Source organism: Pagrus major, chromosome 1 (genome assembly GCF_040436345.1).
Source record: "Pagrus major chromosome 1, Pma_NU_1.0".
NCBI lineage: Eukaryota > Metazoa > Chordata > Actinopteri > Spariformes > Sparidae > Pagrus > Pagrus major.
Window position 1 is genome coordinate 32,880,756 of NC_133215.1, and position 27,028 is coordinate 32,907,783.

General features: G+C 40.7%; 1 protein-coding gene across 2 annotated transcripts in view; it reads right to left on the bottom strand.

The window, feature by feature from the left end:
- Positions 1-9,416: 9,416 nt before the first annotated feature.
- Positions 9,417-27,028, bottom strand: part of LOC141003878 (E3 ubiquitin-protein ligase DTX4-like) — a 39,718-nt gene continuing 22,106 nt past the window's right edge. For both annotated transcript variants that reach the window (XM_073475361.1, XM_073475356.1), the window contains exons 5-12: positions 16,067-16,128; positions 15,787-15,948; positions 14,993-15,054; positions 14,688-14,854; positions 14,441-14,594; positions 14,232-14,321; positions 14,005-14,103; positions 9,417-13,380 (exon numbers count right to left, since the gene is read on the bottom strand). In XM_073475361.1, the coding sequence (XP_073331462.1) occupies positions 13,249-13,380; positions 14,005-14,103; positions 14,232-14,321; positions 14,441-14,594; positions 14,688-14,854; positions 14,993-15,054; positions 15,787-15,948; positions 16,067-16,128 (928 nt within the window). In that variant the 3' untranslated portion in view covers positions 9,417-13,248. The remainder of the gene's footprint in view (positions 13,381-14,004; positions 14,104-14,231; positions 14,322-14,440; positions 14,595-14,687; positions 14,855-14,992; positions 15,055-15,786; positions 15,949-16,066; positions 16,129-27,028) is intronic.

A 27,028-nucleotide genomic window follows, 5' to 3' on the forward strand; every position in this document is an offset into this window, starting at 1 on the left:
ATGTTGTTTGTTGTAGTAGTACAAGGTGTGGCAGAAGATGGAGTCTCCCCATGACTTGTAAAGTATTTGGATGCCTGTTTCTTTCCTTTTGTATAAATGTTCTATGGTGTTGAGGGTGTTTGAAATTGTATGGCAAAAATAAAAAAAGTATTCCAGATGTGTTAGCCATTAGTTATTTTTGTGTTTCTGAAAGATGGAACTCAATTTTTGTGATGTTGGACTGTAGCATAAGTATTATAAGTATAAAGTCAACTTTATATTTCTCCTTACAAACTGTTTACCTTGCCTTGTTTGGGTCATTGTTTTCAGCACAGCCTCACTTGTGTGACTTTCCAGTTATTTCTTGGTTTCATTTTGACATACGGTATTAACACATTGGACCTAAAATCACACAAAAAAAAAAACAGTCCGAGTAGGAAAAAGTTTGATTTATTACTGTGAACACAGTGCATTTTTCCACCAATAAGAAAAGGGGGTAGCCATCTTGTTTTGCCTGCATGCGCTTTCGCTTGCGAGCACTTAGAATAGCCCGTTTTTACCATTTCTTCCTCCACCAAATGCTCACCAAACGTGACGACAATATTCAGGAAAAAGCATGGTGTAAATTATTTATCATAAGTCTGGTTTTACTTGGCCTATCAACACAATTTAAAAACTGGTATATAGTTTGAAGTCTGCACTTTAGACACAAGTTGGAACGAAGACTCAGCGAGGCTGCGTCTTGCTGCTACCTCACCTTAAATCTGTCATGTGAGTCTGACGCGCTGGCGCGTCTGTCGACTCCAGAGAGTTCTGATTGGTTGTTTTTAAAAATGCTCCACCCATACACGAGCAAGGTATAAAGCTGGCAAGGACCAAGGACCTTTTGTTTTGCTGGTGTAACCTGCATAGCTGTTTCATTGAATGACATTCATCTACCAATCTGGCAAGGTAAGCACTATGTTACCTTTTGTAAGAGCGGAGTATACATTACTACTTCTTAAATGTAGCTGTTACAGTTGGTTTGGAAAGAATTTTGAACACAGCATGCATGTAGAAGTAATACATTGATTTGGACATTTCCAGATGCCTCGTGAAAGGTCTTATGCCCCCACAAGTTGGTCATTCCAGCATTGTCTCCTGATAAGTAGGTATGAATTATTGCGAAACTGTGAACAGAATCCTTTGTGAATGATCCATGATGGCAATTTTAATATTATTTTTTGTGTTGTGTTAGTTTGTGCTGGTTGTTGGTGACTCTCATCTGCGAAGCTGTGTGGATGGCATTGCGGAGCTTCCAGAGGGTCGTGTTGCCTTTGGTTTCATGTCGACACCAGGCGCCAGTGTAGCTGACTTGAGGATCGAGGTGGAGCAGGCAATTGTGCCTGTGGTCCCTGACGCAGTCTGTGTTTTGGCTCCGGGCAACAACCTGACAGCGAGCAGGACCATCTTCGAGGCAGGGGAAGATCTTGGCAGGCTCCTGGCCAGTGTCTGCAATCGGTGGCCTAAGGTAGACCTTTGTGACATATATTTATTCTTTATTATTTGAAAAAATATCCATATGACTTTGTATTGTAGGTGATTTGGATGTATGATTTGTAGAACAAATTTTTATGTTGATTCATTAAGTAATACATTGAAGCAGGAATGTAGTTTTGTAATAATTTTCTGTGTTTTGTAGGTCTATGTTGTCGACTTTCCTCGACGTCGGAACATTGACCTGAAGCTGCAGGATCACCTTAGTGATGTCTATCGTAGTCACGCTCATACTTGGGGTATGTGTATAAGAGAAACATCTGTTGCATGTAGATCAAGTGATGTTGATGTAGACAATCTGTGTTGAAGAAATTATATAACTACTATAGAATTGCTTACTATTTTATATCTACAAGGTCACATAATTGCCATAATGGTTTTGTCATTGTCTACTTTCTACATACATGAGCATTGTAATGAATATGCTGGTTTTCTTGTGTAGGTGTGAAGTACTATGACATTGCAGCACACTACCCTCTTGGCGAGCGTGACCTATGGAGCAAAGATGGTGTAAGTACAGAAATTGTATATGAGAGGCATATGTGGAAGAGGGAATTATACTTGTTGTTATAATTAATATCACAAGATAAATTCATGACCGATCACATTGATAGGACATCGTTTGTAAAAGTCTGTTGAAATGTGTTGTCTGTGCATGTCCACCTGAGTGATGATGTGGGGATGCCGAGACTCGTGTCTTTGCTGGCTTCTTTTGCAGCTATACAGTTGCAGGAACCTGCACTTAAGGCAGAGGTGTCCCCTAGGCCATCAGCACCCATTAGACACGTAAGGCCAAAAGTCGTTGTGACCTGGGAAGTCAAGGTGTCACGTCCACGAGACCCTTTTAAGTGGACACTTGTTGGAGGCAACAAAAAGGTAATAAAATGTTTACTGTAGTTCTTTAAGTTGATGTTGATGAATTGATGAAAAAGTGTTTTCTGTAGACAGTGTGACTAGTATTAGTACGTATTCATTAAGACATACTTTGCTATTTCTCTTTAAATGGTACCCAGCTTAGGGAACCTGAACAGTCCAGCGCCTCACCCAAAAGGTGGGCCCAGCATCAGGTTAGTGTTGTTTGTTTTGTGTAAAGTAGCATTGTGATATGTTGACGGATTAGTGTGTAGATTTTTTTTGGACAAATACATTGTTAGTAATAGTTGTCATTGTGATTTAACTCACAGGTGGACCTGTCGCAAGTGGTTTTGCAAGAGTGCTTCATTCCACTATCACCTGTGCGATTTGACAACGCATTTTTGGCTGCAGCTGATGCGGATGTTGCATCACCTCCTGAGCCTGTGGTAGGCCCTGCTGTCTCTCAAAGGAAAAGGGTAAGTGTTATGTAAAATGTTTTAGCAGGTTGAAGCCTTTGGTTAACTTTGTGGCTTTTCCAGATCATAATGAATAGTCAAGGAACTTGCCCCAAATACACGTAGAGAAATGGCAAAGGCATAAAATGTTATTGTCGTTTGTAGAATGTACATAAGTAAGTTCAGTAGTGTAAGAAATGACTAAACAGTTGTTGGACAGGCAAAGAGGGAATACTGTCACACTATAATGGTGCCCTTTTCCTTTTTGAGTAGTCATAGTGATATTTGTTGTGCTGTAATATAATAATGATCGCAGATCATCAATTATCTTAATATCCTAGTATGCCAATTGTCTTATAGGTCACCAAGCTGGGGAAACCCAACATTCCTGCACTGCGCCGAAAAGGATGGTTTTCCATCAGGTTTGTAATTTTTTTTTTATGTAGTAATTGTTATGGTGATAGGTATGTATATGATCTGTATCTTGTTTCCTTTTGGGAAATCAATATGCCATCACTATGCATTGTGGTTATACATTAAAATGACATGTCATTCTTGTTAATGTAATTTATTGTGTGTACATATATTTGTATACACAAAAGAATGGAAGGGACATTTGTAGACAGTGAAGAAAGACATAATGTCACTGTCATTGTGCCGGGTGTGTTTTAGAAAGTATTTTTAGTGTAAAAAACAACTTTTATAATTATCATGGCTTTCTCATTGTCTAAGACAAGCTATCCTGTTTGTCATGACAGGTGTCCCAACCTAAGAAGCCTGATCAGCACCAGCAGTGTGGTGTGGCCACAACAGTTGTTGAGCATAAGGTATGTGGTTTGTGTATTATGTGGTAGTGTGCATTGTGATATATGATGTGATGCAGTAGTCATTAAGTTTGCACACTGACGTATGTATGTAATTTATGTACTTTTTTTTTACATGTCTATGTCTATGTATATGTATAACATTGACACTCAAAATAAACACATTATCGGACAATTGTTGTACAGCACTTGAAGGACATAAGTTGTAGATGTCATTAGTTGATGCCTTTTGTTACTGTGCATTGTGACATGTAAGGTGACTATCTGTACATTGTAGTTGTATGGTAAATTCACATTAAAAATAAAGACAGTGAACACTTCTTGGAGAACACATATGGATATAATCTTTACTCTGTCATTTTGTGATGTGTGTGCTTATATTTACCTAGTTTCTTTAGCCTAAGTCTAACAGCTATTTTACATTACAGGTTACCCGGCTTGGTGATACTGAACATTCCTGTGCTGTAGCCACTAAGAGCAGCAAGCCTAAGGTTTGTTGAATTTTATGATGTGTTATCTTGCATTGTCACTTGTTCATTCACTATTTACTACTGAAACTATGTATATAGGTGTATACATGTCAAGAAAATATCTAAATATGTTAATGCTGTCCTTCTCAGTTCACATATAACAGTGTTTGCTATAAATTGTTATTCCTTTTCTGTAGGGGGAGGCAACACCAGTCCTGGAGGTGACTGCTCACATATCTGCTCTTACTGCTGGGACGGTGATCGCGGGCAAGGTTGGTACATTTTACAGTTTGTGCACTTTGTAAGAGTGAAGAGCACAGCCATTCAATTATCACTAATTGTATGGAAGCATGTACACACATCACCTCATTATTATTGTTGCTTAATAATAATGCAACACTTAGTTTGTAGACCTGTCTTTGTTAATATATGTGAAGACACTTGATAATGTAATGGCAAAATTACAATGACATATAGCCAAGCATTAGGTATGGATATCATAATGATGATTTATTAATCATTTTGATGGACATTGGTTGCTGACTATGTTTTTTTTTTGCGCAATTGTCGAATATGTACATGCTGTCCATTTGTGTTCACATATTACAGTGTTTGCTTTTAAATTGTTGTGCATTTCTTCAGGTGGAGGCAACACCAGTCCTGGAGGTGTCTGCAAACGTGTCAGCTGTTAGTGCTGCGACAGTGATAGAGGGCAAGGTTAGTTAGTTAGTTAGTTAGTTAGTTAGTTTACGTTGGGTTTCTATGATATTTCTTTGTGTTGGCTCAAGTCCATAATTGTGACACAATAAAAATGTATATGGATGCAATTACTGAAGTGTTGTGTTTCTCTATTGCTTTTAGGTGAAGGCTGCAGCACCCGTGGTGGAGTTCTTCTCTTCTGAGCCAGCATCTCCCAGTGCTTTGGACGTGGTTCTGATGGACGATGGCTTCATGCTGCGCACACCACCATGCACAGTTGAAATGGATTCTAATGCCAATGCTAACGTGTGTGTGGAAACCTTGTTTCTGCCTGTTAGTGTTGGGCACACAAGTCATGTTGATCCTGATAGGAAGAGTGCTACAGTGTGTACAGATAGCAATGACAATGTAGTTGCAGCTGACCCCGAGGACTATACATCAGGCAATGTTCGATCCTGTTTGACAGAAACATTTCATCAGGGGAGTACTAGGTTTGCATATGCAGAGCTTCAGTGTATGGCTGTAAGTTTGGTAGGCTTAGCAGTACATACAGTTGATAGTGTTTTTTCATGGGATAGTAAGACACTAGAAGATGTTGTAGTTGAGGGCGACAACTTGTACACATCATTGAAAAATAGAAGTCTCATCAGTGCCTCAGCAGACATGTTGTGTGTTCCAGATTTGCCAAAGCAGCACGATATCGCTGGACAGCATTTTCAGTTTCAATATGGTAGTGACTATGTCTGTGGTGTTGTCGATTGTTATGATTCAGTGTCTTTTTGTTGTGTTTTATTTTGAATCAGGCCCTGGTGTGTCTCTTCTTCCTTTTCAATTTCTCCTGTGTGTTCTTCCCTCTGTGTTTTTGCCTTCGTTACCTCACCTGTCCTCTTCCCTCCTCACTCTCCTCACCTGTTCCTCGACTTGTCATTAGTGTGTCTGTATATAGTCTTTGTCCTCCCTCTTGTCTTTGTCAGTTCGTTCCATCATCCGTCAGCCTCCGTCTGTGATGTCCCCTGTTACTCCATCAGTCTGTCTGTTCCTGGTGTCTCCCATTTGGTATGTTTTTGGTTTCCTACTTCTTGTTTTGATTTTGAACTTTGCTTTTTCTTTGCACTTTGCTTTTTGAGCCTTTTAGTTGCTACTTTGCATTTTGTCTTGTTTTCTTGTGGGTCTAGGATTCCTTGGTTTTTGTATTTAGTCAGCTTTTGTTAATAAAGCTTGCTTTTGTTTCCCCCATTTCCTGCCTCCTGTGTGTGTGTCTGCATTTGGGTCCTAAGATACAACCTCACCTTAACACCGATGGCGTGCTTATTGCGACTGGTGTACATGCATCTCTCCTAAAAGGATTGGAAGACATGTTTGCTAAGTATGACACGTGTTTGACAGTGGGGAATAGCCCACGTGCACTCATTTCTCAGAACGGAGAGTATGCAGTGGTGGATTCTCATTCGCGCAATGCTGCTGGTATGGCAGATGTTAGCTTCAAGTCATCTTTTCCAAGAACTCCACTGTCACATGATACTCTTCACCAGACTGTATGTCAGAGAGAATCCCCAAGGTTTTGGTTATTTCTTTAAGACTGACACCACATTCTTGCAAAAGTTGCTTAATCTGCGCATACAGGGGCAACACAAGAAAATAGAAGCCATTCTTTAGGTTTGCATCGGCGTCAAATACTGTGTTGCAGGAGTCACACTGAGGGGGGCAGTCTGCTCTAAAGGTATTTTAAACAGCTCTCACAATAAAAGTGAACTTCAAATTCAGCTGAGCTTCCAGACCTGGAAACATTGTTAAACATTTCCAGTAAGTGCTTTGCCGGTTAAATTATGCCTTAAGAGATGGGACGTCAGCATAAATACACCTTTGCCTTTTTGAAAGAGGTGTCATAAGCCATATAGATGTTTCATTTTTCCATAACAGGGAATGCAAGAATATTTATGCATCACAATGGCATTTGCCATATATTATTTCAAGGACAAGAGCATGGAAGTTGGGAAAAATGACTGGATGAGTAGTGAAGACCAGCAAGCATCTTCAAAAATGATTCAACAGTGCCCCAACCTTGAGGATGGTGGATAAATGTCAAGTGGGACAAAGGCAGGAAAAAGAAAGATGGTCCATTTTCAACTACCAAAAATGAGGAGTCATCAGATAGCTTGCTCAGCTGTGGGATCCCACATAGCATCAGTCCATTTGCTCAGTGTTACATTACACAAAACTGTTTCACATAGACAACTACAGTGACCTCTGCAAGAAGAGGGAGGAATGCAGCAAGGGTCAAGACATCTGGAGACATACAGTCAAGAGGAAGACAAAGCCAGACAGTAGGTGGATGAATGATGTGGAAGAGGACGATGAAAGACCAACAGTTTACTACTCTTACACTTAAAGTATACTTTTAGAAATTAAAAGTGGGTCAATTTAGTCCATAGGAGTATTGAAATAGTACACTACATGTACATTACTCATATACTGATATTAGTATACTTAATACATGACGTTTTTATTGCATTTTCACAAGGTTATAAACAGCAACAGACAACACATAAACAGTAAGATGCACAAACAAATACAAAGTAGAACAAAAATAACAACAGACAAGAGATATTTCATTATTCATACTATTATACTATAATTAGACGTTTATTAAGTCTGTGTCATAAGCCATTTAGATGTTCCATTGTTTCCAGTTCTTATTAAGTGCATCCTCTCTGACTCCGTGTGTCAATTTTTCCATAACAACACTTTTTGGACACTTTCCAGCCACTGAACCTGTTTTGGGGTGTTTACTTTAAAGCCACTTTAAAAGTGGGTTAAATTCTTCCAGCAGAATTCCCCCCATACTACTGAACTTGTGTGTGTACATTGTGTCTTGCACATTTGATACAATCCTTTGTCTGTTATTTGAGTCTCTAACTCTGCTTTCCATTTTGCTTTAATATAGAGCGTTGAAGAAAGCTGAAATGAGTCTTCTGTTTGTATGCATCCACAATCACTCCATTCACCTTAATTAAACTCCAACTGCTTTTTCCCTTATCTCTTTTTGAAAGTAGTCCCTTAACTGCATGTATCGAAAAAAATCTTTCTAGACCATACTTTAAATCTTGGAAGCTTATAAATTCCCTACTTTCTGAGACTGTATATATTGCTGTTATGCTTATTTGTGCCCATTCTTTGAATGTTGGGTCATACACCCCAGGCTTAAAATTCGAGTCATAGGCAAACAACCTCAGAGTATGAACCCCAAGCTTTGATTTGTATTCTTCGACTATAACATTCCATATTTCTAGTGTAAATGCTACTACAGGGTCCATAGCATGTCTCAGAGCCCCTATTAGATAGTTGCCCCCCACCAGGATCTGGGTCTAATAACCCTGTATCTCCCTTTCCATTTCTTTCCATTGAGACTCATAATCAGGTCTATACCAACAGGCCAGATATCTAAGTTGGGCTGCATAAAAATATTCCTTCAGGTTGGGTAGAGCCATTCCTCTCTTATTTTTCGGCAGTGTTGTAAATCTTGTTCTTGGCTTTTTGCAATTCCAAATGAATCTAGAGATCATCTTGTCCCAGGCTATCAATTGTTTTTGGGAATATTAATTGGGTGAGATTGAAATAAATATGGCCATTTTGGGCTTATTTCAGCAAAAAAAGCGGTTAAGATGATTTTCCTACCTCAGCTGTTATAAGTGATTTTGGACCAAAAATGAATTAAACAACAATTGAAACCATGTTTGCCATAATTATATATCCAACTTTAAACATTCCTTGATAGGAAACGTGCTTGAAAAACCTTTATTCACTGGATTATAGCTTCATTTACTTTACTGTGCAAAAAGACTTTATACTTATTTCACAGAGATAAGCCCAAAACTGACGTGACTGTCCTCTACACACTCATGAAGTGGAACTCAATTGAAACCATGTTTGCCATAATATTTATCCAACTAAACACATTCCTTGGTAGGAAAAAGCTTATTTCACTGAAATACTGCTTTTCTTGTCAATGATAGAATCAGCCCTGGTGGACTAGTGGACCGGATAGATAAATTTAGGTTTATGAAAATGTATAAATAAACTGAATACATTCACTTTTGTACTATTTATTTACCAACTGTTTTTAATGCATGTAATCATTTATTACAGCAATTATTTATTTGGTTCTGTATGTATCTCTGCATGTATTTAGTTTTTAATCAATGCAATAATTAATCAATTCATTATTTAAGCCTTTGCATCTATGTTTATTTATTCCTGTAATCATCTATTTATTAATTCTTAAGTAATTTGGTGTCCTCCATACTGGTATCATTGGATATTTCCAGTTTCGCCAAGTGGACATTACGGAGAAATCATTTTGTAATCTGCCAACTGAAGCAATGACTTATAAATCTACTTTTGCAGAGGTTATCTTGATATCTCAAACATGCTATTAAATATAATCGGTGTAATGGCAGATAATCGATGCGGGTCAAAAATGTATAAAATAAAATGTATATACAGACTCGTGTTCACTAGTGACCTAAGGATTACTGCCATGAAGGCCTCCAGTCCCCCCATTCTATAGCTATTACAATCAGACCACCACAACAGGTAAATAAGTTTCATTCATTCTTTATTTTTTTCATGTATTAATCACTCATACTCCAGCAATTATTTTGCAGTATTTACTCTTTGCTTCTTTTCATCACGTTTTAATACTCTCTCCCACACCAGCACCAATGATCACCTCTTTCCCACCCAAACCCCACAAACAAGAAGACACAGAGGGCCCTTAGTCACACACATTTTGGATGAGATATTGCCTTCACTAGGGACGAGAACCAGTGATGGGAAAGAAATTGACATTTAAAGATGGTACAGAGCTGAAACGGTGAATGACTAGTTGCAGCTGTACGCTACATTGATCACGTGGTTTCAGATACTGCAAACAATCGATCATATAACCTTTAAGTCAAACATTAGTCTCTTCCAAAGACACTTGAGGTACAAGGTTAATAATTCCTCTTTTTAACACTGCGATATCATCACCACATCAGGTTTAATTCATCCAATTCAGCATGTCAAGAAAATAGTAATTAAACTAGCAATGACATTTATTTCAAATTTTGTTGTTCACTGCTTGGAAATCAATTTCATTCTTTTAATAACAAAAAGACAAATTGAAACCAACCTAAGTAAGTCAGTGATCATACAGAATTATTGTTTTCCTAATTCATTGTGCAGTGTTTGAGCCAACAGAGCGAGCAAACTGCTACAACACGAGGAATTTGTGATTTTTTTTTTTTTTATATTTTACAACATTTAAAACAATCATTTTTCACCATGCCACCTGCACTTGAAGAATTCTGCTGCTAAATTCAGGGTGGTCAATGGACTCGGACCAAATTTTCCACAAAAAAACCTTTGAGGGTCACAAATATTGAGAACTCCAGTAGACAGAAAGGGCTTATTGCAGAACAGTATCAGTGCAGATGATATGTAGAAAATGGAAGTACTCTTTACCTCACAGAAAAGCAAGGGTACAAGGGTTTGACTTTCTATTAAAATTCATTATATTTCACACTCAGATAAAAGTCTACCATCAAATTCCTTTTCCAAAGAAAAGATGATGTGAATCAGCTTGACTTCTGTACACGTGAAAAAAAGAGACTCTGTATGTAATAACACTGTCTTTAAACCAATTGTAACAAATGAAAAAAGGCATAGAATAAAACATACATGTACAAAATGAAAAAAAGGCTCTTTCTTTTCTCAATGATAGTGTCAAGAAACAAATGCTACTAAAAAGGAAAGATGTAACTATATTTCATATTAAAAAATCAAAATGAAGAACTCACCATCATCAGAGCTAAAGGATGACGTGATTCCCATGGAGTACCGAAATAATACCCTAAACCAGGAGCATGTTGGTAGTATACACAGTACACAGATTCTCTTTCACACACACACTGACATACACAGACACACACACACACACACATGCACGCACACCAGTCTCGTAACATTGTAACGGGGTCGTTTACAGACCCAACTTAGAGACTGAGCAGTGTGTTGATCAGTCAGGAGGGTTGAAAATAAGAAGAGGAGAGTTGTTGAGATCAGAATGATGCCAGGTTTTTACTTCCTGAGGCAATTTAAAGGTCCCATGTTGTGCATCTTTTACAATCTGGCTTTGTGTATTTAAACTTTGGTGCAGACACACAATCATGCTTTTCATGGTATTTAGTCCTAAAAACGCTTATCCACTTTAATACATCTTGATTGAATTAATGTTATCACAGGGACTGTAACATCGTCATAGATAGAAATCCCATTAGCTGTCTCTAATTGGCCGACACAGCAGCTCATCTGATTTAATTGAGGTAAATCCACAGAATGTTGGCCTTCTGGTTCAGATGCTTCAAGCTAATCTGATTGGAAAGATTTCATTCCAGTTGTGATGCGTCTCCTGTGGTCTAAAACTGGTTTAGTGAACTTGGAATTTAAATTCTCAGCTAAGAATGAGGAGCAATTAGGTCCTTATTAACCATATTTGATGACACATAAGATGGGACCTTAAAGGAAAAGTTCACCCAAAAGTACAATTTTATCATTATCTACTCACCCCCATGCTGAAAATACATAACGCCTTCAAAATCAATTCGGGGCTTCTGGAGACTTAGACTATGCTGGTGAAGCTGTATGGAGCCATTTATCTTTATCTTTTTTTTTTTTTTTTTTTTTTTTTATGTTTTAAGACTGTTGCAACACTGTTTTGCCGTGAAGCTACAGAAATGTTCTGTGGACTACACATCACCCGACTTTCCATCTGCATGGGGTTGAGTAGATAATGACTGGATTTTCAGTTTTGAGTGAACTGTTCCTTTAAATAAAGGCCTGTTTAGGTATGTTTTTCAGAATTTGATAGGTGGCAGGGTCGTGGTCTGGGGGGCTGGCTGTGGGGTTGGTGGTCTCAATTCTCAAATTGATACATGGTAGAGACAGACAATCCCAGTGACTTGACTAGCTGTCAAGATTGACCAACTAAAATGTATTTGTAAATTGAGGGGTTTCATTCTTCTCCTCTGTGTGTTTAGGCAGACCAGGCCATGACCTCTGCCTCAGATCTACATCTTATCTTCTCCATCCTCCCCGACTGTCCGACCCGCTGCTCAATCTGAGGGACTTTCTTGCTGTGAGACCAGCACATTGGTTCATTTCTCTGAAGCACTGACAGTGAAGCTCATTCGACTACAACTAAACACCTGAGGCCTTAAAGCAAATCCTCAGCATTTAAATTCAAGGCAACCCCCACACCGCCCACCTTCGCCACATTTTATTCACATCTCACTTCTCTCTCAATGGTGCCCCATCCACCGAAAACCATATGTACCATCAAAAGAGACAAAAAAAGAAAACAAAATCTAGATATGCAAGTAAATACTGGTACCTGTGTATCTAATGTTAACTTGTACCACAGTGGCTCAATAATAAGACTCCAAATAGGCTCAAATAACAAGCCTTCGTTTGGTCAAAAACATACAAAGTCTAGGTCATATAAAACCCATCAAGTCAAAAGTAAGTGGTAACATATGGAATGATGATAAATGAGGATTATAGTCATGATAAAAAAGTAACACAGGTGGATAACTCATAGTAATATTTTGATTTGTCCCAGTAGCGTGCAGGATGAGGTGCAGTCCACCACTATCACCACAAGAGGGAGTAGCAGCACTAAACTTCACCCACAAACAAGCAGGTGGTCAGAACATGAGCACACTGACTGTCTCTTTGTCCCTTCATCATTCTTTTTCATTTCCTTGTGTTTTAGTGATAGCTAAAGTACCATACAAGTTAGATTTCCTCTATACCTATCCTAGGCTACATTCGTACACCATCTTTCTCTCTTTCTGCTACGTCATTCCTGCTCTCCTTTCTCCTGTCCCCTCCCCCACTGCTCCAAATGCTTTCTCTCTTTGTCCTTTCTTTTCCAGTTTTCATTGAACTGCTCTAAAATCTTGCCATCTCTTTTCTGCTTAGTCTTTCTCTCAGTCAAGCCAACTTGTTTTTGTCCTAACGGTTAGTACCGATTCATTCTCACCTGTCCAGATTTAGTACCTAGCTGTTTAGTACCTAAAACCATGAGTGTCATTATTCTTGCTGCTGGTTTCTTCGCCTCCTCGTGCTCCATGGGACTTTTCTTTCTGTGCTGCAGTTTCCTCAGACTCCCTCCCACCTCTGTTGATGTGCTTGCTTGAAAACATCTTCTATAACCCAAAATGTCCCCCTGCCCCCTTTTAAGTGCTGGCAGAGAGAGTGTGTCTCAGTCTGGGGTCTCCTGCTTCTCATATTTTCATGGTTAGGCCAGATTCTCTTCCTCTACTCCTCATTCTCTCTGCCACCCTTTACTGCTCTCACATGGATATCTCCTCCTTGTTGCTTGTCTTTTCACTTTTCCATCAGTCCATCATCCTCTTCGATGCCCTGAGCTCGGAGCTCTTCCAGGACATTGTCAAGGTGTCCGGGGTCAGGGAAGCCGTGGCCCGTCAGGTTGGAGCCAAACTCGGTCTTATGGTGGACCTTGAAGACAGAGAAAGAATGTTGTCTGTTGTTTCAATATCCGCAAACTTTTTGTGCCTTTATCACAAAACTATAGTCAATTGAATTCATTCTTGAGTTTCAGTCTCTGCTGGGGCTTTTTCACAGGCACTTTTGGCCGTGCTGATTTGCTTCTCTATTACCAATTTTACAGGTGCCCGTTTGCACTTTCAGATATTGGCTGTATTGTACTGTTTAGTCGTGTTCACATTAGTTGTTTCAGGAGTCGTGTTAACTCACTGCTGGTAAAAAGTCAACATTTCCCCGATTTTGCTGCTTCATAATAAAATCTTTTGAATAAATAAATAACTGGGAACTTTTATTGTGAAGAAGTGATAGGAAATGAAATGTGTTTAACACCGAATTGGCAGAGCTATGTTAGTGGCTATTCTTTGATAGTAATGCAAGGAGGGAGACTATTTACAGCTACTCCTTTGGCCACTACTATTCACAAGCGCATCATCAGCTACAGGCACAACTTTGAGCAGGTAGCCCTGTTTTAATGGCAATGCAACTCCGTGCCGTGCTGGGCTGATGTGCCGAGTCAAACCAAGGCAAGCCAGCACATGTGTACTGAATAGCCCCATAATGGTATTCTGTATGTACCTCGTTCCAGATGACGGTGTCAGACTCTCCTGTAGTGCTTGAAGTACCAACTGAGAAGATCAACCTGCGGTCCCACGCTACCAGGAGCAGTCTGAGTACCTGATGGCAGGTTAGGGTAGAGGTAAGGACAAAGGGTTAATTTTAAAAGGTACCTTTAAGATGTAGCTGTATTAAGAATGGATCACAGGATGTAGGGTGTCTGTAACAGGATGGTGGATTGTATTCACCTTGCGTCCTTTCTCGCTGTCTGGGAGGTAGCAGTGTCGGGGAAAGCCTCTGGCAGTGAAGGGCTTTCCTGGGTTCGGATGCTCTGGTCCCTGAAAACAGAGAGAGGAGATTAACTTTAGCAGGCACTAGTGTTGATCAACCTAACTCTGACCATGTAACACCATAACTGAGAATCAAACCAACAGTGCTGTCAGTCCTCTTGGAGTACCTGAATGCCTGGTGGTATGTTGTAGATGATGCGTACGGTTTTGCAGTCAGGATGCCCTGGTATAGAGTGAGGGATGACGTGGTACTCCATCTTCCCTGCCGGCTGGTTGCCTGTCTTTACGCCATAGATGGTTTTACAGGTGGGACACTGAAGACTGAGAAGAGAGGACAAGCTTGACTGATTATCAGCTTTTTTGCTGGAAAACTGAGAGACAAAAAAGAGAAACTGTCCCTCTATATTAACTTACCTGCCATCCTTGTTGCCATTATTATACATGGCCACCAGACACTGGAAATGGTACTGGTGTCCACACTGTGTTAGTCGCCCGACTGACTCCGCCCGAGACACAGGCCCCACCCCTGGACCCTTATATCCAGACGGACCCCCCAGCGGCTCCATACAGATGGTACAGTCCTAGGAAAGACAAGAAAGGGAAATAACATTAACATTACAAATAACATTATGAAGACCATGTCGGTCTTTATCATGGAATGTGAAAACAACATTATTTGTCATATGAGTGAAAGATAGAGATACAAATACTGTTCATACCTCCTCTGGTGAACTTTTTACTTTCTGCAGGTACTTCTTTACGACGTCCTCTGGAGTTTTACCTACAGACAGAACGGAGCGGAACCAGAGAGAGAGTGAGGAAACGATAAAGGGAAAGAGAAAGTCAGAGTTGTAAACGGTAAAGCTTTCCAAAATGTATCCTAATATAGATCGTGTGTGTGACCATTGTGGGGTATTTTCTGCCTCGCTGGGGCGTATGTTCTAGCTGTGCCCAAAATGATCATGTTTGAGGGACTCTATATTTAAAATTCTGCCTGATATTCTGGGACACCTGATCCAGTGTTGGCTGTATCTGTGGTACTGGCAGAAGACAGTCCCCAGGACTCATCTCCACATTGCCAAGGCTCATAACACTTTTTGGCATGCAGATTAATTTTTACTGAACTGGAAATAGGCCTCCCACTTACACTACGTCGATGATGTCACGCAACAGCCTACAATGGAAAAGCTGAGATTCGCTTCATGAGGCTCCATAAAAATAAGCAAACATATTCCGGAAGACTTGGCAACGCTTTGAGTGATTGTTTATGTAGAGAGGCTAAGCAATAAAATAAAAGGTCACCGTTCTTTGAGTGACACCTGTTGGTGAATCATTTCTACACCTGTCAGCATGAATGCATCATACTCTGTAGAGCTGATGATAAACAAACAGACCCTGCCTGACTCATACCGGGCACATTGGGATGTACAAACAGAGGCCTTTCATCAAACTAATGCATTTGTGGAAGCATAACTGTGTCTTTTCTGTGTTTCATCTTCACTTGAGTGCTTACCCTTGCGAGCCTGTTTCTTGGTGGTCTTCCTGCAGCAGTGGCCAAAGCCTGGTACGGGTTTGATGTCGCTCTTGCTGACAGGCGGAGGGTGCAACACGAGTTTCGGAGGTCTGGTCAGACACACGGGCAGAGCAGCCGCACTCATCAGGATACCTGTGATCCCTGAAATACAGCGGAGTGAATCTGGTTAGAGGAGAAATAGATCTGCCTCTCTCGTGAACAGTTCTCAACCCTTTCTATCTGTAACTTGTAACAGCTCATGGTTACTGTGTGTTTTTACCAGCCAGTGCAGGGTGAACAGGACTGGATCCATTGAGGTTCTTCACTGGGACGGTGGGCACACTGCAAGAGAGGACACAAACTTTTTTTAAATTCAGAGTGTTTCCTTCAGTGACTGTTAGATCCCAACAGACGTGAGAGGTCTGCAAATACTTTGAGTTAACCTGGAGAATCCATAAAATAGATGCTCACTTTGAAAAACAGATGATTGTCATTTTCACAGACAGAGGTCCCAGTTAAGCAAACCAAACTTCACACCAAGACAAAAAGCAGAAACTTCCAAAAGGGACAAAGTTCAAGAAAAAAATAATAATCAAAAGACACAAAAAGCGACTCAGTTCCTCTGTGTGTTTTTCTCTTCTATGTCTCCGAGCCTCTGTTAGTATCTCCTCGTCTGACAGTGTGCTACTCTGCCTGGCTGCCAGAGAGTGTATAAATGACTAAGTCCGACAGTGTGTGTGTTTATGAGGGCTAATCCACAGAGTTTCCATCGGCTCAGTGATCTGACGTCACACAGCTGCTTGCTGGAGATTACCTGCCTCGTCACAAAGTTTATCATCATCATCATCATAATCTCTAAGTGACAAACACACACGTGTCATACACACAGACTAACATCATTACTTCTTATAGAATTGTGTAGAATTTTACTAGAATATTTGATGATAGATGTCTGCATACCTATTATATTCAGAGCATACAGCTGGTCATGGTCTTAGTCTTACAGATATGATATGTACAGTTTATGGTTATATATGCATCTCTGTGCATTTAGATTTCTCCCACTTCAACTCTGAGGTCAGGTGCTAATAAAGTACTCAGCTGACAGCTGTATGCACCAACACAGCCAGTCAGCTAGAGTCAGTGGCACGCTAGTTACACTAGACCCTGAGGCTACTTAGGCTATAGAACATATACAATACATATACGCATGAGAGGCCTTTCACTCACACACACACACACACACACACACACACACACACACACACACACACACACACACACACACACACACACACACACACACACACACACACATTGTAGGTTGAGGTTGTGTGTGGCATTGCAGTCTTCATGGCATAGGACTATCCTTTGTCTTTCAGTCATAAAATGACTACACACACATTGAGGCTGTCTGGAGGTTGTGTTCAAGCTACTAAAGTCTCTGATAACTACTGACTGGTACGGAGGATTGGTACTAATTTGGAACTGGATCCTGACTGGTCAGTACCAAAATATTGATAAGCTCCTGGACAAACTTTGCTGCTACTGGTAATTATGTCATAATAAATAAATTATTGTCCTGATAAATGTATCGGTTATCAGCAGATAATGAAATCATAGCTGATAAATAGAACCGATAATACCAAGCCAAATTGCTCCAGGTGACTTAACAAGTGCAGCATTTACACACAGTATGTGGCGGCATGCACCTTTGAAGTTGGTTTGCCAGCCGCCAACACAGAGAAGAAGAACATCAACAACAATGCTGTTGTCGTGCAATGTAGACAAGAGCCACACATATTGTCGCTGGAGTGACAACACAATTATAACTTGCAATACGTGTTCAGCAAGTGTTCGGAGGGGAGGGAAGCAATGAATAATAAGTCATCCACCTTTGCCTGCTACATCTTAGCCTTTCTATCCTCAGGAGTGCATCAACTAAAGGTTCTGAATTTATTTTTTAAATACAAAAATGTGAAATTATTATCGCTTATCGGTATCGGCCGTGAGAAGTAGGTAATTATCGGTTATGGGTATCGTCTCAAAAAATCCATATCGTGCATCCCTAATATTAGTCCATTCTGACATACTGTTGCTGGCTGCAATGCTGATGGGCCCAAACTAAAAATGCCGCTGTCTTGACGTTGTCAGGTCATCGTAACACTCATTATCCTTACAAAAATAAGTATGTATGTTATTAATTCAGGACACGGTTATCATCAGTTTTGACCATTTCTAATTCATTATCCTGATTAATTCCATGCAGCCACAGCTTCACCAGTGGATAGCAGAAGTCAGACACCCAAGTCCAACTCATTCTTCACTGCTAGACAAAGTAAAATCACACAGGAAAAATAGCAGAAAGCCACAGGGCTGTTGCAAAGTTTATAGACTGAATCACTCTGACATTGTGCTAACAACACTCACTTCTGGGTAGAAAACTGTCAGTTGATCTGCAGTGTGGAGACATGTGAAATCTGAAAACGTGTTTAAATCAAATCAAATCAATACAAATGAATAATGTCACCAGGTGATGCTGGTACATTGTGTGCTTCCATAATACGCCAATAACTTAAGAGTAATCACAGGGTGAAGACAGATCACCACAGAATCACAGTACCTGCATAGGATGCCTGCATAGGTGGACATGTTCACACATTTTATGTCTGCAAACACAATCATGTGTTTTAGGCTTGCACACACAGTCCACACAGATCCTCATGGCCATGGGCAAAGGACAAAATTGATGTCATGTGAGCCCTTGTGGTCATATGGATCCAGAAAGTATCATTTGGGCTTAATTCTGTCTTGTCTAGGTTTCTACCTGTTACTCTTGGGAAGTCTTTTTTATCAGGTTTATATCAGGTTCGGACTACACAATATCAGCCTGATAATAGCCTGACTGAGCAGACAAAGGGCATCAAGAACAAAAACAGGCCGTGTCAATTAATTTTTTATCCTGTGCAGTGTGTCATAGAGGACAACATCCGATGCTGCATCTGGGACGCCTCCCAACTAGAGCTGCAACGATTATTCAATTAGTTGATTAGTGGGACAAAAGAAGCAATTTAAAGATATCACTTTGGTAAGTTATCAGCATTTTTCACATTTGTTTTGCAATTACAGACAAAATGATCGATTGGTTCTTCATGAAAATTAATTATTATATTAAATAATTGGCAGATTGATCGATTATGAAAATAACTGTTAGCTGCAGCCCTCACAAAGTCCCGACAAAAAGACTAGTGTGTCAGAATGTATGTACCCTCCACAACAACATCCACAACATATTCCATGATGCTGACTCAGGGCTGACTAGGAGCATACAGTGCTCCTTCACACACATCGCGCTCCAAGGTATGTCCGATAATTATCTGTGGTGTCTGTTTAGTTTATGTTGTGTACATAATTATACTAAACTGTATATCACACTTACACTAACACTGGGACTGTGGTCCCATAGATACCCAGCAAATCCTGTCACCACTTTTCCAGCACATCAGAATATCACACATTAATAGCAGGTATGTGACAGCAGTCATTTTTACTTTATTCAGAAAATAAAAAAATCACTTTGCATATCACAGTGTTGCACCGGTTCAAATGTCAAATGTAACAACTTGTCACTTACAAAATCTCAACCCTGATAAGCAGCAGTAGTTTTTCTAGTTTAGCCAGACTACTACCCAGATAAGATTGGCTCTGGCCTCGTCCACAGCTTTCAAAACAGCCAGGTAGTGAGAATGCATGGCTGAATGTGGCTACCATCGCATCTTCATCACATCAGATGTCCATCTACATTGACCAGATTAGACCGAGCATTGCTCTGTAGTGCTCTGCTGTCGTATGCAGTCAAAGTAGGTTAAGATCTTAAACTTGTCATGAAGATTTATTTATGACAACAGACAGACAGACATCTCTGTTATAGATAGGCTGCATGCTGATGACGGATGGGAAACACCCATATTAAATCTGTGCTGGATCACACACACACACACACACACACACATGCACGCACACACTCACTAATCACTTCTTGTCAGCTTCATGTCGCTCATTAATATACTTTCCAGCTGCCCCACTGATGTGCTGATGACACACCCACATACAGTATACACACAGCTTAGTGTCGCACTCATTTGCTAATCCAGTTGACTCACTAGGTGTGTCAGGCATCACAGTGACTTAGGATTTGAGAGGAATAATTATCTCAGATGTTGGTGCACACAATTAGTGTGTGTGTTTGTGTATACATACATACGTACATATATATATATATATATATATATATATATATATACAGTGTTTCCCATTAATAGAAGAATCTCTGGTGCCCTACCATAGTGTAATTTGCTGCACCATTGCTTTGCAGCGGGGGAAGTTTACTGAAGACTCTGTCGGAAGGGCTGACCGTTGCTTTTCCTTATTAAACTTGGTGATTTTGCCAAAGTTGCCAAAGACAGTAACAGCAACAACGACTGAAACAGTTGTCATCGAGGCGGAGTTGGATAAGGAAAGCAATGAAGGAGCGTTAACTGAAGAAGCCCCCAGCAACAATAACAGTTCCTCTTCCGCCGCTGGTAGGAAATACAAATTTAGCAGGAAACATTTTGGATAAAGTTGAAGTTGAGCCAAGTGCCAAGTGTACTTTGGTTGTTGACAGCACAATAACTTTTGATTTAATGTGATGGATATCAAATAATTATTTTGTGTGTACATAATATGTAATATGCCATAGCTGTACAGTGCTGGAAAAGCTTGGAAATGCATCTTGAAAATGCTAGAGAAGTACTTGAATTTATTATTGAAACTAGGAATTGATTGAACCCTGAGTTTAAAAGTATAAATAATTGCAAAATTACTGAATACAGTTTGATGCAGAAATGATTTTAAAAAACCATTACACTTTTTGGATTTAAATAAATGATATTGTTTTGGGACTCTCATGATTTTATGTCAGGGAGCATTGAGGATATGGCTAAAAGAAAACTGTAAAACAGGAATTAACAGTGGAGAAAATACTTTTGGAACTAGCAGCGTCTTCCACTTCACAACTATTCCAAAATAAAAATTGTTTATAAAATTATTTACAATTGTTTACATAGCAACACATCTTAACATGTATTTGTATATATGGCACCTTTGGTCCTCCATAAAGCACAACCCAAAAAGGAAGAAGTTTTCTGGGAGCAGCAGGAAGCCAGGCAGCTCTGACAGAAAATGAGCCGAGTGAAGAAGAACACAAGGAAGAGGAAGATCCCGTCTATGCCATAGGGGGAAGGGCCTGAATGGGACTCCAGTCTCTTGACCCCATGCGACCTCAAACCCATCCACCCACTTCCCACCAGATCACACACTCCCCCAGCTTTGTCTCACACAGTCCCTCTGTCCCCCTCTTCTCCTTTCATTACCCCAGGCCCAGATGCATGTCAGCCAGACACCAGACAATAACACACTCCCACACATTCTCACACACATAATGTCACATGCACATAAAGTAGCACCCACCACCTCGCACACATTCTTATGGACACACACACTGTTACTCACACTTAATAAAGATGTTTCAAGCAGACTTCCTCTGCCTTAGTAAAACATAATTTGATGTGACAAAGTGGTAGACAAGTTTGTGACATTTCCTAAAACCATACTAAATTTTTAAATGAGAGATGGGAAGTTTGTTCTGTGGATAACGAATAAACACTGCAACAGTTCAACAGTAGCTGTGGGGATTCATTATGAAATTATGAGAACGCTGTTTTTTTGGCATTGTGGGAAGCTGATTTAAACATGAGTTAAAAAAGTTTACTTTAATTGAAAAACAAATGGGTAATTCACAGCATAGTTCAAACAGGGTCAAAAAATGATTTGTCTCTCTTCATTCACTACCATACATATTTTTTTCTGAAATAAGGTCCGATGTTAGTCCACTGGAAGGGGCGTGACTTTGCCTCTCTCTTTTATCAGCCATCAGCCTCCCAAAACAAAGACAACAGACAGTGGAGACAGTTACTCTAGGAACTTTTACTCATGTCTATTTGTGTCTTGCGTCACAATTGATATCTGTGCTTTTCACCTTCTCTTTCTTTTCTTTTCTTCCCATACATTCAAGGATATCGTTTTATTGTGTGTGTCACCTTACTCTCTCTCTCTGGTGTTGGCCTGATTTCTTGCACCACTGTGTCATCAATCTCTGACAGTTTGCTTACTCGTTTCTTTGTCTCCATTCCCATAAGGCTTTGTCTTGGGTGCTGTCTGAGTCTGAAACTGTGTCTCAATACACCAAACACACACACGCGCACACACACACATACACACACGCACACGCACACACACACACACACGCATATATATATATCTAAATGTATCTACAGACCCCTCCCCTCTACAGAACTTTGACTGTCTGGGGCTAGCAACAATGCTGACTGGACCAGCACCATTGTCTACCTCTACCCCCATCCAAAAAATATTCTCATTATAATTATGCTGCTAGATCAGCACTGACATCAATATGATATAGTATTCCAACACACCCATTCAACCCCCAAAATCCCACCTACCCTAATACTGCTGTGGGTGTAAGATTGTAGTAAAGGTGTTGTTACTAACTTGCAGAGTTATGTTTTAAACAGCTCAGAACCTTTACAGACTGCTAAAAGGAAGCATAGTCAGAGAGAGAACTCATGAAAAAAACAAAAACAATATAGAAATAGAGAGGAGCAAACAAGAGAAAAAGAAATAGATTTTAGGAAAAGAATATGGAAAGTACTGGGCAGAGGGGGAAGGAGAAGCGAGCAGAAAGAAGAGAAAACTAGTGGAGGCTCAGCATTGTGCTGCTAATGTGGCCCAGGCTTGGGTAATCCAACAAAGGTTACTGTGGACCAACAATGAGGCTCTGAGGGGCACAGGCTGCTGAGACGCGACCAGAGAGGAGGGAGGAGAGGAGCCAGGGAAGGAGAGGAGGGGGCAGGGAATAAGCAACAGGGTTGAGGGAGGGGGGCACTGCCAAAAAATCTTCATCTCAATACCATCTGACCTTGCTTTCAGTTTGGAAGTGATTATCTGCGAGTATCCCATTTTTTAGTCAACACACACACACACACACACACACACACACACACACACCTGTTGCTTCAACCAAAAAGTTGGTAAACTTTAAACTTTGGGTAAACAAAAGTTTCTTTCCTCACTGTTCTATGTCAGTCAGCACTTCCTGGGTCTACAGTCACTGTGGACCTGTCCTCATGTAAACAGCATTTAGCTGTTTATATTTGCACTGATCAAAAAAATTAAGGGAACACTTAATCATCACAGTACAACACCAAGTCAGTTAAACTTCAGGGATATCAATGTACATTTAGGAAGCACAAGTGATGTGAATCATTTTCACCTGCTTTGGTGCAAATGAAAGTGACAACAGGTGCAGTGGAGAGGCAAAAGCAAGACAACCCCCAAAAAGGAAATAGTTTTGCATGTGGTGCCCACAGACAATTGCTCTCTCTCCTTATCCTTCCTGACTGATTCTTCTCTAGTTCTGTGTCCTGCTAGTGTCCTTGTCACTACTGGTAGCATGAGGCGCTACCTGCAGCCCAATCAGGTTGCACAGGTAGTCCAGCTCCTCCAGGATGGAACATCCATACGTGCGGTCACAAGAAGGTTTGCTGTGTCTCCCAGCACAGTCTCAAGAGCATGGAGGAGATACCAGGAGACCGGCTGTTACAGGACCAGTATCTGCACTGCACTGTCAGAAATGTCAGAAAGAGACTCCATGAGGGTGGCATGAGGGCCTGACGTCCTCTAGTGGGACCTGTGCTCACAGCCCAGCACTGTGCAGCTCAATTGGCATTCACAAGGGACCACCAGAACTGTCAGGTCCGCCATTGGCGGCCCGTTCTCTTCACAGATGAGAGCAGGTTCACACTGAGCACATGGGACAGGCGTGAAGGAGTCTGGTGCAGGACAATGCCCGGCCTCATGTGGCCAGAGTGTGTAGGCAGTTCCTGGATGATGACGGCATTGATCTCATTGACTGGCCCTCTAGTTCCTCTGACCTAAATCCAATTGAGCACCTATGGGACGTTATGTATCGGTGCATACGCCACCGCCAAGTACCGCTCACAGACTGTCTAGGAGCTCACTGATGCCCTGATTCAGGTCTGGGAGGAGATCCCCTGGGACATCTGCTGCTTCTCATTTCTTAAACAACCATGTTTTAAGACATTTCCTGTGGTCGTGGAAAAAATGTTACTCTGTTTCAGAAGGGTCAAATTATTGCCCAAGCAAAGAAAACAACGACCAACGCATTATTAAAACCTGGAAGGACAGTGGTGAACAATCATCTTTGAGGGAGAAATGTGAAAACCTTGAATGATCGTGATCGGAGATCACTTAAATGTTTGATGAAATCAAATCATAAAAAAATGAACGGTAGAACTCACGGCTATGTTTAATAGTGAAAGTAAGAGCATTTCCACACACAATGTGAAGAGAAGTCAAGGGATTGGGACTAAACCGCTGTGTAACCTTAAGAAAACCACTTCAGTTTGTTAGGGAGCATAAAGATTGGACTCTGGAGCAATGAAAAAGGGTCATGTGGTCTGAGTCCAGATTTACTCTGTTCCAGAGTGATGGGGGCATCAGGGTAAGAAGAGAGGTGGATGAAGTGATGCACCCATCATGCCTAGTGCCTACTATACAAGCCTGTGGGGGCAGTGTTATGAGAAAAACATCAAGATAAAAGTGAGATTACAGAGAAGAAGAGGAGGAGGTGCTAGCTGGAGAATGATTAGAAAAGAAGCAGGAGTTCAAGGGTACATGGGGGAAAGAGAGCCAGAGTGTGTTCAGGCTGAGAGGAGAGCGGTGGGGGAGGAGAGTGGGTCAGGCTGGCAGTTTACTCCAAACTAAATCTAATCCGGTGTATTTACACATGTCAAACTTGGGATCATTTTCATACAACTCATGGAGTGGAGTATCCCTTTTTGTTTTTTGCAGTGACGGTATTATAAACCGTATTACAGAAGATAAACTATTGTGATAGAAGTTTTAGGTGATACCACCCACCCATAGTTTAAGATGTTAAAGATTGATAGAGGCGTTCCTAGAAAGACAGAGGAAGACAGGGTTATCTAGAAAGTGTTGTTTGGGCATCTCACCATAATTGTTCCACATAATGTGATTCTCATGGTTATAGGTTTGCAAATGTTTTGTTTTTGTTTGTCCACCTCTTGCGTTAAAGTACATTTCAATTGTGTCCGCATGATTCCTGAGGTCTCCACAGTGGCCTCCAATTTATGTGGACCCCTAACAAAACTGCTCTTCACTCAGACCTTTGTTCCATGCATACTGCTATATGCATAAAATAGCTTTAGAGAGTGGGGGGCATGGCTGACCCATGGCCTCTCCCACAATCCCTCCATCCCCTTCCAATCTGCTCCAGAGATGCCACTTCACAGATGCAGAGCACACAGAGACCTCGGCTGACTTTTGACACACACTAATGGCGCACACACACACACACACACACACACACACACACACACACACACACACACACACACACACACACACACACACACTCCAAGTAAACTGTAACAAGGTTAGTTTAACATTTCACAACTTTAGTTTGGCCTTGCTACCATTTGTCATGAAGATTCTTTGAATTAGTCCCTAATCTACATTTATTATTGTAATACCGCTTTTCCACCAAAAGTAGCCGGTCTACACGTTTTTTTAAACACGCTAAAAATCTATTGAACCCATTCCCACTTCCCACAGGCAAGGCAGCCAGTCTGTGATTTTTTTATCTGAGGCGCCACGTTGTATGTCACTGACGCCATGTTTCACGGTACGAATGCGCCGGAAACAGTTGTAACAGAAGAGAAAACAACAATAGACCCATTGTGAAAGAAGCGTCTGTAAAACGGTGGATAAATTATTTTGAGCGTCACAACCCCCGTGAAATAACTCGTTTCACTATCATAATTTGAGCCATTCGGTCCAATATCATTTGGAAAGTCTAGAAGAGCAGCTTGATTAAATTATTTTATTCCCATTCAAGTTAGCCGGGTGCTAAACCAGAAGTTAGCCAGCTCGGATGTTGATAACGCGTCATCACTTCGCACGGTGGAAGTTAGCTTGTTCACCTGGGTCTTAAGTTTAGATCAAAGCTGAGCTGAGGTGATAAAAACCTGTATCTACTGCAGAGTCATTTGACCCGGGTGTAAATGCAGAGTTTACACATTCCCATTGCACAGAAAAGCCAGATCTTAGTGGGTTTAAGTGGGATTTGACCAGTGGAAAATGGGTATAAGTGTTTCAATGTTAAGGTCAGCAGAATGCACTGCCTTCCAGTGCAGCTGACAGAAGACATGTGAATAGACGGTAGGTACAACAGAATCTCATTTGTCTCACTATGTAACATTCTTCTTCACTGCTTTGTGCCTGTTAATCTGTCACCTCATGCAACATCACTTTCACTTCTGTTTGGTACACTTTCCTCAACAGACCAAGGGCCAGATCTACTAAAGGTTTGCGTGTATTAAAACATGTGCGAACTCCTTGCACACGCAAAAAATTGTACAAACTTTACTACTACTACTTGATTTACTAACAGTGCGCAAAAAGGGTTGCGTCTGTCAAAGGTGCAAGATAGCGCGTCTGCATCCAGTTAGTACGTTTGCAGCAATGAATATGCAATATGGGGCGTTTACACGCAATTGTGCGTGTTCTGGGTGGAGAAAATGTAAATATATTAATTTAGCACACGCAAAGTGATTTATCAAACCTGAAAGCAATTTTGCTAATAGAAACTGCTTCTATATTTAAAACGTCTCAAAGGGAGGTGCAAACGGTTTGTATGCGTAATTGCGCACACATGGCTGCGGTTATTGTTGCAAGAAGGAGACGCCGAAACAATGGAAGCCTGTTTTATTTGCTGACCTTTTATTATACGCCAATTTTTCTTTTGTTCTTCTTCTGATGTCTTGGTATCTCCTTTTCACTTCATCCACTGTTCGCCTGTTTTTTCGAACAGCATTAACTTTTCAACCGATTTTCTCCCACACGGCGTTCCTTTGCGCGACCGTCAGATTCCTTTGCCGCAGCTCATTGAAATGTTTATTCGCTTCCTCTACCAACACTTCTAATTCCAAATGGTCGAATTTCACTTTGCGCTTTCGCTCTCTCAAACTCGCCATGCTGAAAACCATGAAACACGCTAAACCCTCATTTAAATAGGCGT